At 34.9% G+C, this 14,450-nt stretch overlaps 1 protein-coding gene across 1 annotated transcript in view; it reads right to left on the bottom strand.

Annotated features, from left to right (window-relative positions):
• Window positions 1-10,982, bottom strand: part of LOC101130026 (glyceraldehyde-3-phosphate dehydrogenase-like) — a 49,303-nt gene extending 38,321 nt beyond the window's left edge. The window contains exon 1 of the mRNA XM_055391032.2: window positions 10,723-10,982. Within this exon, the coding sequence (XP_055247007.2) occupies window positions 10,723-10,982 (260 nt within the window). The remainder of the gene's footprint in view (window positions 1-10,722) is intronic.
• Between the last annotated feature and the right edge of the window lie 3,468 nt (window positions 10,983-14,450).

The following is a 14,450-nucleotide window of genomic DNA, read 5'->3' as shown; positions in this document are numbered from 1 at the left end:
TCTATAGCAAATGTAGCAGGCTGAATGCAGGGAAACATTTTTACAAGACCTTTTAGTGCCCAGGCTCTTAATTTTTCATTCGTACGTGGAAAGGTTTCAAAGAGGAGTGTTCACAAGACTTAACTCACACGCCCCTCAGTATGGACGCCAAGAAATGCCTGGCTTCTACCTTTTCTCGTCCAGCCCTTGCTATTAGAAACAATCTCTACTGCCCACTCTACAAACCATCTCTATGTGCCCAGTGCCTGGAGAGATAGAAGCTCTCTTTCTTTCATTGTAGACAATTTGGAGCATATAAAGATGTGTAAAGTAAAAAGCACACACACACACACACACACACACACAATCTTCCTGTCCTGAAAGAACCATGACTAACACTCGATGTGTTACAGGAAGTTGTTCTTTCTGGTGAAAAGTGTGAGAGGGAGGAAGATGAGGGATTTACCCATGGTCACCTCCTGAACCCAGGAAAGGAACAGAATCCATTTCTTTGACTTTCTCACTGAAGCTTGAGTATCCACATCTATCTGGGGATGTCTGAGGACCCAGCCTAGAGGCTGCCAGGACTTTATTTGCATGACGAGCCTCCCTAGAGAGACTGACCTGGTGCTAAGACCTTACATCGCAGGAGGTGTGGGAAATGCTGAGAACATTGTCACTCGGATAAATGCGCCCCCTTACCTCTCCAGGATCACATCTGCCTTGGTCTGATAAAAAGACCCAAAAAGATGTTTCACTAAAACTGCACCATTTAGGCTCACACAACCTCTGCTTTACAAAGTGTATTACAAAGGGGAGAGAGGGTCTCCCTGCAACCAAAAACTCTGGCTCTCGGGCTCTCGGGAGCATTGGGAATGTGGCTCCAGCACCCAGCTATGACAGGGATGTGTGATGTGGGCATCACCCCACCAAGGGCAACAGTGTGGAGTGGAGCCTGCTTGCTCCACGTGGTAGCTAGCCTGGGCATGGCAGAGCAAGGGGTGGTGAGAAACACCGTGCAGACACTCATTCGTGGGCAAGAGTCAGAGCCTGTGAAACACTAGCTGAAATTTAGCGCGTCTCAAACTTCACTGCAATTGGAGCCCCGGGGAAGCGCCTAGAAATTACCTTTGCCTTGGGGGTGGTTCCTGGAAATCTGTAGCGGTAAAAGGTCTGCACTTGGTGGGGCAGCCATCTAAGAACTGGCTTTAGGAACCAGAGCTCTCCTCACAGTGTGGTCCTCACATCTGCAGCTCTGGGGAGTAGGCGCTGTGGGTGTTCACGTCCCCTTTCCTAGGCCAGGGCAGCTGTGAGTGACCATGTGAATGGCTCACAGCTGCACTTCTGGGGAGAATTGCCCAGCGGGGTCTGAGAGCTCTCAGACTCTGCCTCCAGGCAGGACCAGCCTTGAGGTGGGATGCTGGTTCCAAGCCTCGCCTTGAGCCAGGCCACAGCGAGTCTCCAGCTGCTCTCACATCTTGACTTCACTCCCCTCCTGGCCTCTCCTGCTCCCCACTCCCTGGCAGCTTCCCCTGGGAGCCCTTCCTCAGTTAAGTAAGCAAGAAGCTAGGAGGAGGCAAGAGCTCAGCCTGGAGGCAGGAGCCTGCCTGGAAGGAGCCCAGCTTAAGACCACAGCACTGCCGGGGCACTGGTTAGAAAGCAGAGCCTTGGACTCTTCCTGTGCATGCAATGGGTGCCCAGCCGTCTGTGTACGCTGGGAGCAGGGGCTGAGAGGCTACTCATCAGCACAGGGGTGTGCAGCCAGGGCTGGAGAACACGCCCACCCTCCCACACCTCCGCCATACCCCAAAGCTCTCTGGCTCTTTTCACGGGAGCTCCCTTTCAATGAAGTCGAAGCTTTCAAAAAAAAAAAAAAAAAAAAGGCTAAGCAGGAAGCCAGAGGCCTGTATGTGGCAAGGAAAGACCAGAGACCATTTTCCATTTTACAGATGAGGCATGGTCGGTAGAGAAACCCTGCTATCCCAGAGTTTTTGAGGTTTTTAGGAACCTACATTGGAAAAAAGTTGGTTCTAATTTGTGGGTGGGAAAACTTGAAATAAATAAATGTTTAACTAAATGCCAACAAAATATAACATGGCAATTGGTTACCTGCAATTTAACTCAACCCATATATATTTAATTGTATTTAATGTGGGCTGTGGCCAAGTTTGAATATGTTTGCTCTTTAGTGGCTTGAGGTCTCTATGACTCTACCCAACGCTATGAGGAAAGAGAAGGGATATGGAAGCAGGGGCAGCCAGGCCAGCTTAGCCTCAGAGGGGATGCCGGGCTGGTAGAACACGGAACGGGTAGACTCCTTACCCGCCTCTGGGGCTCACAGCTGGGAGGGGCCCCAAGCAAAGGGCAGACTCGGGTGTGCGGCTGAGGGATGGGGAGAAACAGGCCCCACACCAATGCTTTGCTCTCCACGGCCTTGCTATTTCATTTCTCCTAAAATCTGCATAGTGCCAAGTAGAACGCATAGGACAGAGAACTAGGATGAGGATGGGGTCCTCTGGCTGCCGGCTAACTGGTGTCTCCCTTCTCTTTTATTGGAGATTGATTTCAGTGTGACCTGGAAGAGCCTGCGATTGTTTTTTCCAAGCACTTCCAGTTGAAGTGCTCAGTACTAGGCTGCCCTGGCTTTGGGCCAGCCCTCCCAGAAGCATACCCTAACCGGGCCCGAAGGCATGTCACCTGGCGCGTTACTTAGAGCCTGGCTTAGTGACTTAGGCTGTTTACTGTCACTTATTTTCTTTTCAAAATAAGTCCATCAACTTGAGTTTAACTTTGGGAAAATATAATTTGCACACATGGAAACACACCCCACTGAAGTGTACATTTGAATTAGTTTTGACAAAAGCCTACCTCAGTGTAATCACACCATAATCCAGTTATAGAATATTTCCCTGGTCCCAGAAAGTTCCATTGCAATCAGCTCTCCACTTCGGGCGAGGATGGGTCAGCTTTTGGTGGTTGGAATGCTCCTCTCTAGCATTTTTGATAATGGAATCATACACTTTGGAATTTGTTGGGTCAGGCTTCTGTGGCAACACGGAATGTTTTTGAGATTTATCCATTGCTATGGCCTGAGTGTTTGTGTCTCCCTCAAATTCATAGCTTGAAGCCCAGCCCCCAAGGTGATGGTATTGATAGAGGCAGGAGGCAGAGAAAGTCTAGGCAGACAGGGGTGGGTCCCCAGTGAAACCCCACCTTCAAGCCAAAAAGCCTGATACCCACAGCCCAAAGTGGGAACTTCTATTCCTGTTTGCCCATTCTTTTCCAGTTGGTTCTTTCTGGATAATGCCTTTTGCCAATCAAATGTTGCCTTTCCCCAAACTACCTATGACCAGCCCCACCCCCATCCTGTGTCTATAAAGACCCCAGACTCAGTCGGTAGAGGGGAGAGAAGCAGCTTGACTGGAGAGAGAAGCAGCTTGACTGGAAAGAGACAACTTGACTTCAAAGAGACAGCTGGACTTCACAGGAGAGATGGCTTGACTTCAGGGAAGAACTAGCCTGACTTTGGGGGAAGATGACCTGCCTGTCCCACCCCCTCTCCAGCTCCCCTCTCTGCTGAGAGCCATTTCCATTGCTAAATAAAATTCTCCACCTTCACCACCCTTCAAGTGTCCACATGACCTCATTCTTCTTGGATGCTGGACAAGAGCTCAGGACCCACCGAGTATAGATACACAAAAAAGGCTGTCACACTGGCCCTTTGCCTTTGCTGGCAGAGGGCAGCTGCCCCAAAGAATGAGGCAAAGAGCCAACTGAACTGATAATACACTACCATCCATGGATGTCAGAAGTAAGAGAGGGCTGTAACATGCCCTCAGGGGCTTTGGGGTCGCAGGCACCTGCCTCCCCTACCTGGGCGCTGCTGCACAGAGCTTGCTCCTGCCGGGTCCCAGAGCAGCTGGCTGGGTCCTGCACTCACTTGCTCACATGCTCCTTCCTGCAAGGGATTGAGCACGGTGGGCCGCGTAAACGTTTGCTCCCCTCATGAGTACAATGAAGGGATTGAGAAAAATCCTGCATCATTATCAGGTGGTGGAGCCTTCGGGAGGTAACTAGGTCTTGGGGATGAAATGTAAAAGGGGAGGAGTCACAAGGTCTCCTTCTCCCTCTCCCTGTCCCCCACCTCACTCCTTCCCCATCTGCCTCCCTCTCCCCCTATTTCTCTCTCTCTCTCTCTTTCTCTCTCTCCCTCCCTCTACTGTCCATCCTGCAAGAAAATAATAAGATGGTGGCTGTCAGAAATCCAGGAAACAGCGCTTACCAAACATTGAATCTGCAAGCACCTTAATCTTGGATTTCCAGTTCCAGAACTGTGACAAATAAACGTGTGTTGTTTAAGTCCCCTGGTCTATGGTATTTCTATTACAGCAGCCTAAACTAAGATGTCCATAATGTCGTGTTTATAAGCAATTTGCTCCTGATCGCAGTGGAAGCTGACTGGTGTTCCACTATATGCAGGGACCACACCCCTTCACGGACACTTGGGTTGATTCTACTTTGGGGCTGATTATGAAGGAAGCTGCTGCAAACATGTAACTGTACATGTGCTTTCATTTCTCCTGGGGAAATACCAAGGAGTGGAATTGCTGGGTCATAGGAGCGTATGCTAGTCTCCTATTTTCTGAAAAAGTTTACGGTATATTGGTGTTATTTTTTCCCCGAAATATTTGATAAACTTCACTGTTGGAGTCTTTTGGGCCTGAAGTTTTCTTTGTGGGAAGTATTTTTAAAATAGCTTTATTGAAAAATAATTTACAGGTTGTGGAGCTTCCCCATGCTTAGTGTACAGTCTCATGAGTTTTGGGAAATGTGCACAGCATTGCAGTGACGTCATGCCTCCCTGCAGTCACGACCCTCACCAGGCTCCAGGCCACCACTGATCCACCTACTGTTGTGTTGATTTCACTTCTTGAACATTTCCTGCTAATATAGAGGACGTTCTCTTGTGTCTAGCTTCTTCTAGTGACTATGTTTTTGAGATTCATTCATACTGTTGTGGTTATCACTGTTTTATATATATATAAATATATAAATTTATATATAAATAAAATATATAAATTATGTTTATAAATTTATATATTTGTAAATATATATTTTATTTACGTATTTATATAGATGTATATTTATATATAAATTATATATAATATATATGTTATATATTTATATATTATTATAATTATATAATATATATGTTATATATTTATATATTATTATAATTATATAATATATTATATTTATTTACACATTATATAAATATATATAATGTATAAATTATATGATATATAACATATATTATACATTATATATAAATATATTATTTTATTTCTTTGTTAATATAAATAAATATTAAATTAAAAAATGTATATATTTATAAATATATACATTTATATATTTATAAATACATATTTTATTTGTACATTTATATGTAATATAATGCATAATATATAATTATATACTTATATATAATATATATAAATTATATATACATTATATATAATTTTATACAAATTTTATATATTAGTTATATATAAATATAAATTATATATAATTATATATAAATTATATATAATTTATATATAATTATACATAAATATAAATTATATATAAATATGAATTATATATAAATATAAAATGTATATAAATTATATATAAATATAAATTATATATAAATATATCTTTATATTAATGTATATATTTATATTTTATATAAATTAATATAAATATATATTTATATTAAAGTATATATTTATATTTTATATAAATATATATTTATAAATATATATTCATATAAATATATATTTATAAATATATATTCATATAAATATATGTTTATAAATATATATTCATATAAATATATATTTTATAAATATATATTCATATAAATATACATTTTATAAATATATATCCATATAAATATATATTTTATAAATATATATTCATATAAATATATATTTTATAAATATATATTCATATAAACATATATATTTATATTATATATAATATATATTTATATAATATAATATAAATCATATAGATACATATGTTTATATAAATTACATATAAATATATAAAAATATATATAATATATAATATATAAAAATACATATTTAATATATATAGCATATATAATATATTAAGTATATATTTATACGTAAATATATTCAATATATATATAATGTACATAAATATATTTACATAATGTAACTATATTAAATATATATTTATACATAAATAAAATATATAAATTTATAAACATAATTTATATATTTTATTTATATATATTTATATATATAAAAAACAGTGATAACCACAGCAGTATGAATGAATCTCAAAATCATCATAGTTACTGGAAGAAGTTAGTCACAAGAGAATGTCTTCTATATTAGTATGAAATGTTCAAGAAGTGAAACCAACACAACAGTAGGTGGATCAGTGGATAAATTTGTATATAATTTATATATTATATATTTATATATAGATATAATATATAAATTTATAAAATATAAATTTATAAATAAATACAATATATAGATAATAAAAATATAAAATATATAAATATAAATATATATAGAACTGTTTTATATATATACCAAATTAACATTCCATTGAATGGATTTACCACAGTCTTATTTATCCATTTAATAGCTGATACACATTTGAATTATATCTTTTTTTGGCTTTTATGAGTAATGCTGTTATTAACACATATAAGTCTTTGGGCAGAAACATGTTTTAATTTCTTTAGAAGTGGAACTGCTGGGCTGTGTAAATAATGTATGTTTAATTTTAAAATAAATTGCTACACTGTTTTCCAAAGTGTCTGTATGGTTTTCCATTCTCACATGCACCGTGTGAAGGTCCTAATAGCTCAGCATCCTCATCAATATTTGGTATTGACAGTCTTTTTGACTTTATGCCAGTGAGTGTGTAGTGTTATTTCATGGTATATTTGCTTTGAGCTGTTCTGATCACCACGTTGAGCATCTTTTGATGTGAATGTTAATAGTCCAAATATCTTTTTTTATGGATTCCACTGAAATCTTTTGCTCAGTTGTTTGTCTTATCATTATTTAATTGTTCTTTCTACAATCTGGATATAGGTAAGTGCAAAAGTAATTGTGGTTTTTCTATTGAAAGTCATGGCAAAAACCGCAATTACTTTTGCACCAACCTAATATGTAATTTCTCAAGTACTTTCCTACTTTGTCAGATTTATGTTTTACAAGCATTTTTTTCAGTCTTTGGCTTGCATTTTATTTTCTTAACAGTGTTACATGATAAGCAAATGCTTAAAATTTTGGTAAAGTTCAATTTTCCATTTTTCTTCTATGATTTGTGCTTTTTCTGTCCTAAGAAATAATTATCTACCTAAAGATTGTGAAGATTTTCTTTTGTTTCCTTCCAGATGTTTTATGGTTTTAGTTCTTACATTTAAGTCTATGATCCATTAGTAATTAATTTCTGTGTATGGTTTAAGGTAAGAGTCTATGTTTTTTTTTATACAGGTATTTATTTAATCTAGAATCATGTATTGAAAAGATTTTCTGTTACTTGTTGAATTATCTTGCCCTCTTTGTTCAAAATAAATGCACCATGTTAAATATGAGTTTGTTTATGTATTAGTCAGGGTTCTCCAGAGGGACAAAACCATTATATATATATATATATATATATATATATATCCCCTAATATATATATATCCTTATATATATATCCTTATATATATATATCCTTATATATATATCCTTATATATATATATCCTTATATATATCCTTATATATATATCCTTATATATATATCCTTATATATATATATCCCCTAATATATATATATCCTTATATATATATCCTTATATATATATATCCTTATATATATATCCTTATATATATATATCCTTATATATATATCCTTATATATATATATCCTTATATATATCCTTATATATATATATCCTTATATATATATCCTTATATATATATCCTTATATATATATCCTTATATATATATATCCTTATATATATATCCTTATATATATATATCCTTATATATATATCCTTATATATATATCCTTATATATATATCCTTATATATATATATCCTTATATATATATCCTTATATATATCCTTATATATATATCCTTATATATATATATCCTTATATATATATATCCTTATATATATATATCCTTATATATATATATCCTTATATATATATATCCTTATATATATATATCCTTATATATATATATCCTTATATATATATATCCTTATATATATATATCCTTATATATATATATCCTTATATATATATATCCTTATATATATATATCCTTATATATATATATCCTTATATATATATATCCTTATATATATATATCCTTATATATATATATCCTTATATATATATATCCTTATATATATATATCCTTATATATATATATCCTTACATATATATATCCTTATATATATATATCCTTACATATATATATCCTTATATATATATATCCTTACATATATATATCCTTATATATATATCCTTACATATATATATCCTTATATATATATCCTTACATATATATATCCTTATATATATATCCTTACATATATATATCCTTATATATATATCCTTACATATATATATCCTTATATATATATCCTTACATATATATATCCTTATATATATATCCTTATATATATATATCCTTATATATATATCCTTATATATATATATCCTTATATATATATCCTTATATATATATCCTTATATATATATATCCTTATATATATATCCTTATATATATATCCTTATATATATATCCTTATATATATATATCCTTATATATATATATCCTTATATATATATCCTCATATATATATCCTTATATATATATCCTCATATATATATCCTTATATATATCCTTATATATATATCCTTATTTATATATATCCTTATATATATATATCCTTATATATATCCTTATATATATATCCTTATATATATATCCTTATATATATATCCTTATATATATATATCCTTATATATATATATCCTTATATATATATCCTTATATATATATATCCTTATATATATATCCTTATATATATATCCTTATATATATATATCCTTATATATATATCCTTATATATATATATCCTTATATATATATCCTTATATATATATCCTTATATATATCTATCCTTATATATATCCTTATATATATATCCATATATATATATATATATATATATATATATATATATATATATACATGAAAGGGAGTTTATTAGGGAGAATTGGCTCATGCGATCACAAGGCGAAGCATCATGATAAGCTGTCTGCAAGCTGAGGAGGTAGGAAGCCAGTAGTGGCCCAGTTCAAGTCCAAAAGCCTCAAAAGCAGGGAAGACAACAGTGCAGACTTCAGTCTGTGGCTGAAGGCCAGAGAACCCCTGGCAAACCACTGGTGTAAATCTAAGAGTCCAAAGGCTGAAGAACCTGGAGTCTGATGTCCAAGGGCAGAAGGAATGGAAGGAAGCATCCAGCAGGGGAGAAAGATGAAGGCCAGAAGACTCAGCAAGCCAACTTATTCCACCTTCTTCTGCCTGCTTTGTTCTAGCTGCGCTGGCAGCCAGTTGGAAGGTGCCCACCCACACTGAGGGTGGGTCTACCTCTCCCAGTTCACTGACTCAAATGTCAGTCTCCTCTGGCAGCATCCTCACAGACACACCCAGAAACACCACTTTACCAGCCACCTAGGCATCTTCCATCTAGTCAAATTGACACCTAATATTAACCATCACAATTTATAAATTATTAATTCTGTTCCATTGATTTATGTGTCTATCCTTATACCAGTACCACATTATCTTGTTTATTGTTGCTTTACTACGTGTCTTAAAATCAGGTATTATAAGTTTTTCAACTTCGTTCTTTTTTTTGAAAACTGCTCTGTTTCTCCAGGTCCCTTGCATACTCACATACACTTTAGAATTGATTTGTCAATTTCCAAAAAAGTATGCTGGGAGTTGGATTGGAATTGTTTTGACCAGTATAGGAGAATTATCATGTCAATATTGAATTTACCAATCCAAAACCATACATATAAATGGAGGTATTCTTTGAGTCCTCTCAGAAGTAGTCTGTAATTTTCAGTGTTCAAGTCTTGCACATTTTTGCACGCTTTTCTTTTTTTTGCTATTGTAATCATGGATTTTTAAAAATTTCATTTTCCAAATGTTCACTGTTAGTATATAAAAATGCATTTGATTTCTTATATTGACCAGATTGTAATGAATTCTTACAATTTTTATGTTTCCTTGGCATCCATTTTGAATGCAAATTTAACTTTCTCATCCAGAGGAAGGACTCAGCACAGTTTCCGTTCTATACCACACCCAAATGGCTTAAGCCAGTGGCCGGAGATGAGAACTTAGAGGCATCTCTCCTGCCTAGCAGACTGGGCTCCCACTTTCCCGCTGTTTCCTTTAAACAAACTAATCAGGCATTTGCCAGTAATCTTAAAGTGATCCACACCCTATTCCCTTATAGACACTGCTGATTGCCACAGGCTTTCCTTTCTCTCTGCCTGGCCCTCCATTCCTTCCTGGAGTGACCTGGGGATGGAGGACTGCACTCTGGACTCATTACATCCTCCGTGCCCAGGATCTGTAAGTAAACTCTTTGAACTAGTTTCTTATTGTGGTGGTGAATTGAGTTTGCACCTTCCATCTGAAGAAAGCACTCGGGGCTGCCCGAGGCTGGGGTTTTCCCTGGACACCGGGGAGAACAGAAGGTTAGGCTTCCGGTACCAGAGCAACTGGACACTAATCAGACAAGAGCCCAGGGCAGGCATAAACTGGACACTGGTCAGACAAGAGCCACAGGGCGTTTGCCAGTATAAACAAGCTTCCCACGTGAGGGATCCCGTTAGTAACGGGCGGAACAGCTGGGCATTAGGCTCTCCACCAGGTAACAGTGCCATGTGAAAGGCACCCTGAAAACGCTATGTCCAGTTCCCCTTCATTTCCCATTAGGGCACGGTTTCCAGATGCCCTGGAACCCCAATTTAGCTGGGGGCTCTCAAAATACAAGTAACCTACAGCTTTGAAATAGTCACTTATTAGGTCCAGAAGATTTTTTTTGTCAACATCGTAGAATTTTCTAAGTAGACAATCATGTTTTCTGAGAGAAACATTTCTTGCAAGGCATGTCTATTATCTGATAATCCCAACATACCTGCAACATAAGACTCTAGTTCAATTTCTACAAATTGTGTTTTTTTTGCCTTTTAGTATGTTTTCTAGTTTTTTGTTAAAAGGTGAATATGATGTACTAGGTAAAAGGAACAACAGTAAATAGGCTTTTAGTAATGAGGTGGTAAGGTGTAGGGAGAGGGGAAATATTCTATAGTCCTATGATTAGGTCTGTTTTTTAGTGAGCCTGTGCCATGGACAGTAAGGTTTACCAGTATTTCTTAGTAACTCCCCTTATGTGGGACAGGGTACTGGTGGGGGCTGGAGTTGCATATGTTTCTCTCCCAAGGTAGGGTAGGCTCTGATAAAATGCCAAAAGGTTATGCTCTGATTAAATAGTTTCTCCTGAGGGCAGGCCTTTTTGAGAAAAAGAGAAGGCTCTGGTATGTTACAAAAGGATTACATTTTCCCTCCACCTGCATGGGGCAATATTTCTCCAATATTCATTGTGATGACCTGGTGGGACCCCTAGAGATAAAACTCACTAAAGTGTGAAGGCCCTCTATGACTGTCTCCCCTGGAGTTCTTAACTCTCATACTTGTCCACAGCGAACCTCCAGCATCTCATTAATAATACAGTTTTTCTTAACAGCACTAGTTCCCATGAAGTTTCCGCTCCAGTAAGTTGTGATTTCTGTATACATTTGTCTATCTCTCCAAACTGTGGGGAAGCAAATTGCCCTGCAATTTCACTTAAATTCTCTGATGGACCTAAGAAGAATTGTTGATTTTTCAATTTGTTCAGTTCTTTATTTGTTGTTAGGATTTCTAAGCTACTTACACATCAGACCAGAAATTGGAAGTGCTTATTATTTTTAAAGGATTTTGCACCTATAGTCAAGAAATATACTAATATTTAGTATATGATAGTGTTTGAGTGTTTGTGTTTGAGTGTGAAAGTGAGAGAGAGAGGACTCACACTATTGGTATTAGAAGTGTTCCTTTCTCTTCGGTTTTATACAAGAGCTATATAAAAGTGCTATTATTTCTTTCTTAATTGTTTGATAGAATGAATGACGAAGCCATTCAGAATCAGACTTTTCTTTGTGGAAAGATTTTAAATAATTAATTCAACTTACATGTTATAGATCTATTCGAATCTTCTACCTCATGCTTAATTTTTAGTTCATTTATTTGAGAACTTGAAATTCTCACAAGTTGTCCTTTTATTTTGTTATTTGTACCTGGAAATTGTTCCTAACATGTCACAGAATAAATGTTAGTGTCAACTTTGATTATTTATGTCTTTCAAAGAATTTTTCTACTTTATAAAAATCATCAAATTTGTTTGTGTAGGGTTGTTTATAACATGCCTTTGTCATCCTTTTAATGTCTGTAGAATCTGTAGTGGTACTCCTTTTTCATTTCTGGTATTGATAATATCTTAATTATTTTCCTTCTCTTTCATCAGTTTAGGTAAATGTTTATCACTTTCACGTGATTTTTTTTCAAAGAACCAGTTTGGCTAAATTGACTTCTACTCCTGTTTGTTTATTTTATAATCTCTAAGAATAGTCCTAGTTTTATATTCTATATTGTCTGGCTTTAATGTTGTCATTCCAGCTTTTTTACGCTTACTGTTTACATGGTGTGTCTTTTTCTAATCTCTCTCTGTGTGTGTGTGTGTGTGTTTAAATTTGAAGTGCATCTCTTGTAGAACACATACAATTGGATCTTCCTATTATAGCCAGTCTGATAATCTCTGCCATTTGACTAGAGTATTTAGGCCATTTACATTTAATGCAATAATTAATATGTTTGTATTTAGATCTGCCATTTTGCTATTTGTTTTTGGTCTATCTCATTGAGTTTTGCTTTTCCTATTTTTGTGTGTGTGTTAAACATCATTTGTAATATATAATCTTAATACATTTATTGAAATTTTTCTATATTTTGTGTTATTATTTTAGTACTTTTTCTAGGGATTAAAATATGCAATTTGCGTAAATCAAATAGCCTCTAATTTCACATTGACCTTGTTCTAGTAAAATATAGAAACTTTGTGCCAATATAGTAGAATCCCTACTACCTCCTTTGTGCTAATGTTGTCATATATAAAGCCTCTATCCACTTTATAACCTTAACAATACAGTGATTAACTGCTTTTTAAATATATGTCTTTCAAAGAAATGAAGAGAAACACATGCTCGTAAACAGACACACCGTTCTTATCTTTTATATTTACTTAATGATTATCATCTGGTGTTATTTCATTTTAGCCTGAGTAATTTATTCTAGAATTTGTTATACCATTGGTATTCTATTAGCAAATCCTCTCAGTTTTTATTTATTTAGAAATGTCTTTTTTTCACCTTCATGTTTGATGGAGAGTTTCATTATATATGCAATTCTTAGTAGTCTGTATTTTATTTCAACCCTTAGAATAAGTTATTCCAATGTCTTCTGGCCTCCCTTATTTCTGATGAGAAGTTAGTCATTGACTGTATTATTTTCCCACTGTACGTGATGGGTTATTTACCCTTGCTAATTTAATATTTTCTCTTTGGCTTTTTCTTTCAGCAGTTTGATTACCACACATCTTTGTAAGCTGCGTTTCTCTTACTTGGGGTTTGGTGTGCTTCTTGGATGTACGATTTAATGTTTTGTTTTGCTTTCTCAAATCTAAGAAGTTTTTGGCTATTATATTTTCCAGTAATTTTTTTAACCATTTTGTATTTGTCTGCTTTTTCTGGGAATACAATCATACCTAAGTACGTTTGATTTTGTCCCATGAATCCCTGGAACTTTATCCATTTATCTTCAGTCTTTTATGACTGTTCTTCAGGTTGGATAATTTCTAATGATTTTTCTTTAAATTCATTGGGGTTTTTTTTCTGTCATTTCTAGTGTGCTGTTTTAATTTTATTTTAGTTATCATTCTTGTCAGTCCTAGGATTTCTGTTGTTAATAGTTTCCATTTCTATGTTGAGATTGTCTGTTACTTCACTGATTTTACATTTTGTTTTAATTCCGTGAACTTGTTTACAATGCTTGCATTGAAGTTTTTCTCTGCTCTGTTCAACACATCATCAAAACCAGATATAGATAATATGTTCCTTCAGCTCTGGATTCTGTTTTGCTCTTCTGAAGGTTATTGGGTTCTTTAAGTAGGCAATTAACTTACCTGGAATTGAACTGTGAAATATGTCACCCATGCATTGTGCAGTCCCTAATATCTCTGATAAGTTATTTTTTAG

This window comes from Gorilla gorilla, chromosome 5 (genome assembly GCF_029281585.2).
Source record: "Gorilla gorilla gorilla isolate KB3781 chromosome 5, NHGRI_mGorGor1-v2.1_pri, whole genome shotgun sequence".
Lineage (NCBI taxonomy): Eukaryota > Metazoa > Chordata > Mammalia > Primates > Hominidae > Gorilla > Gorilla gorilla.
The sequence above is the reverse complement of the archived record's forward strand: the minus strand, read 5'-3'. Positions and strand labels throughout refer to the sequence as shown.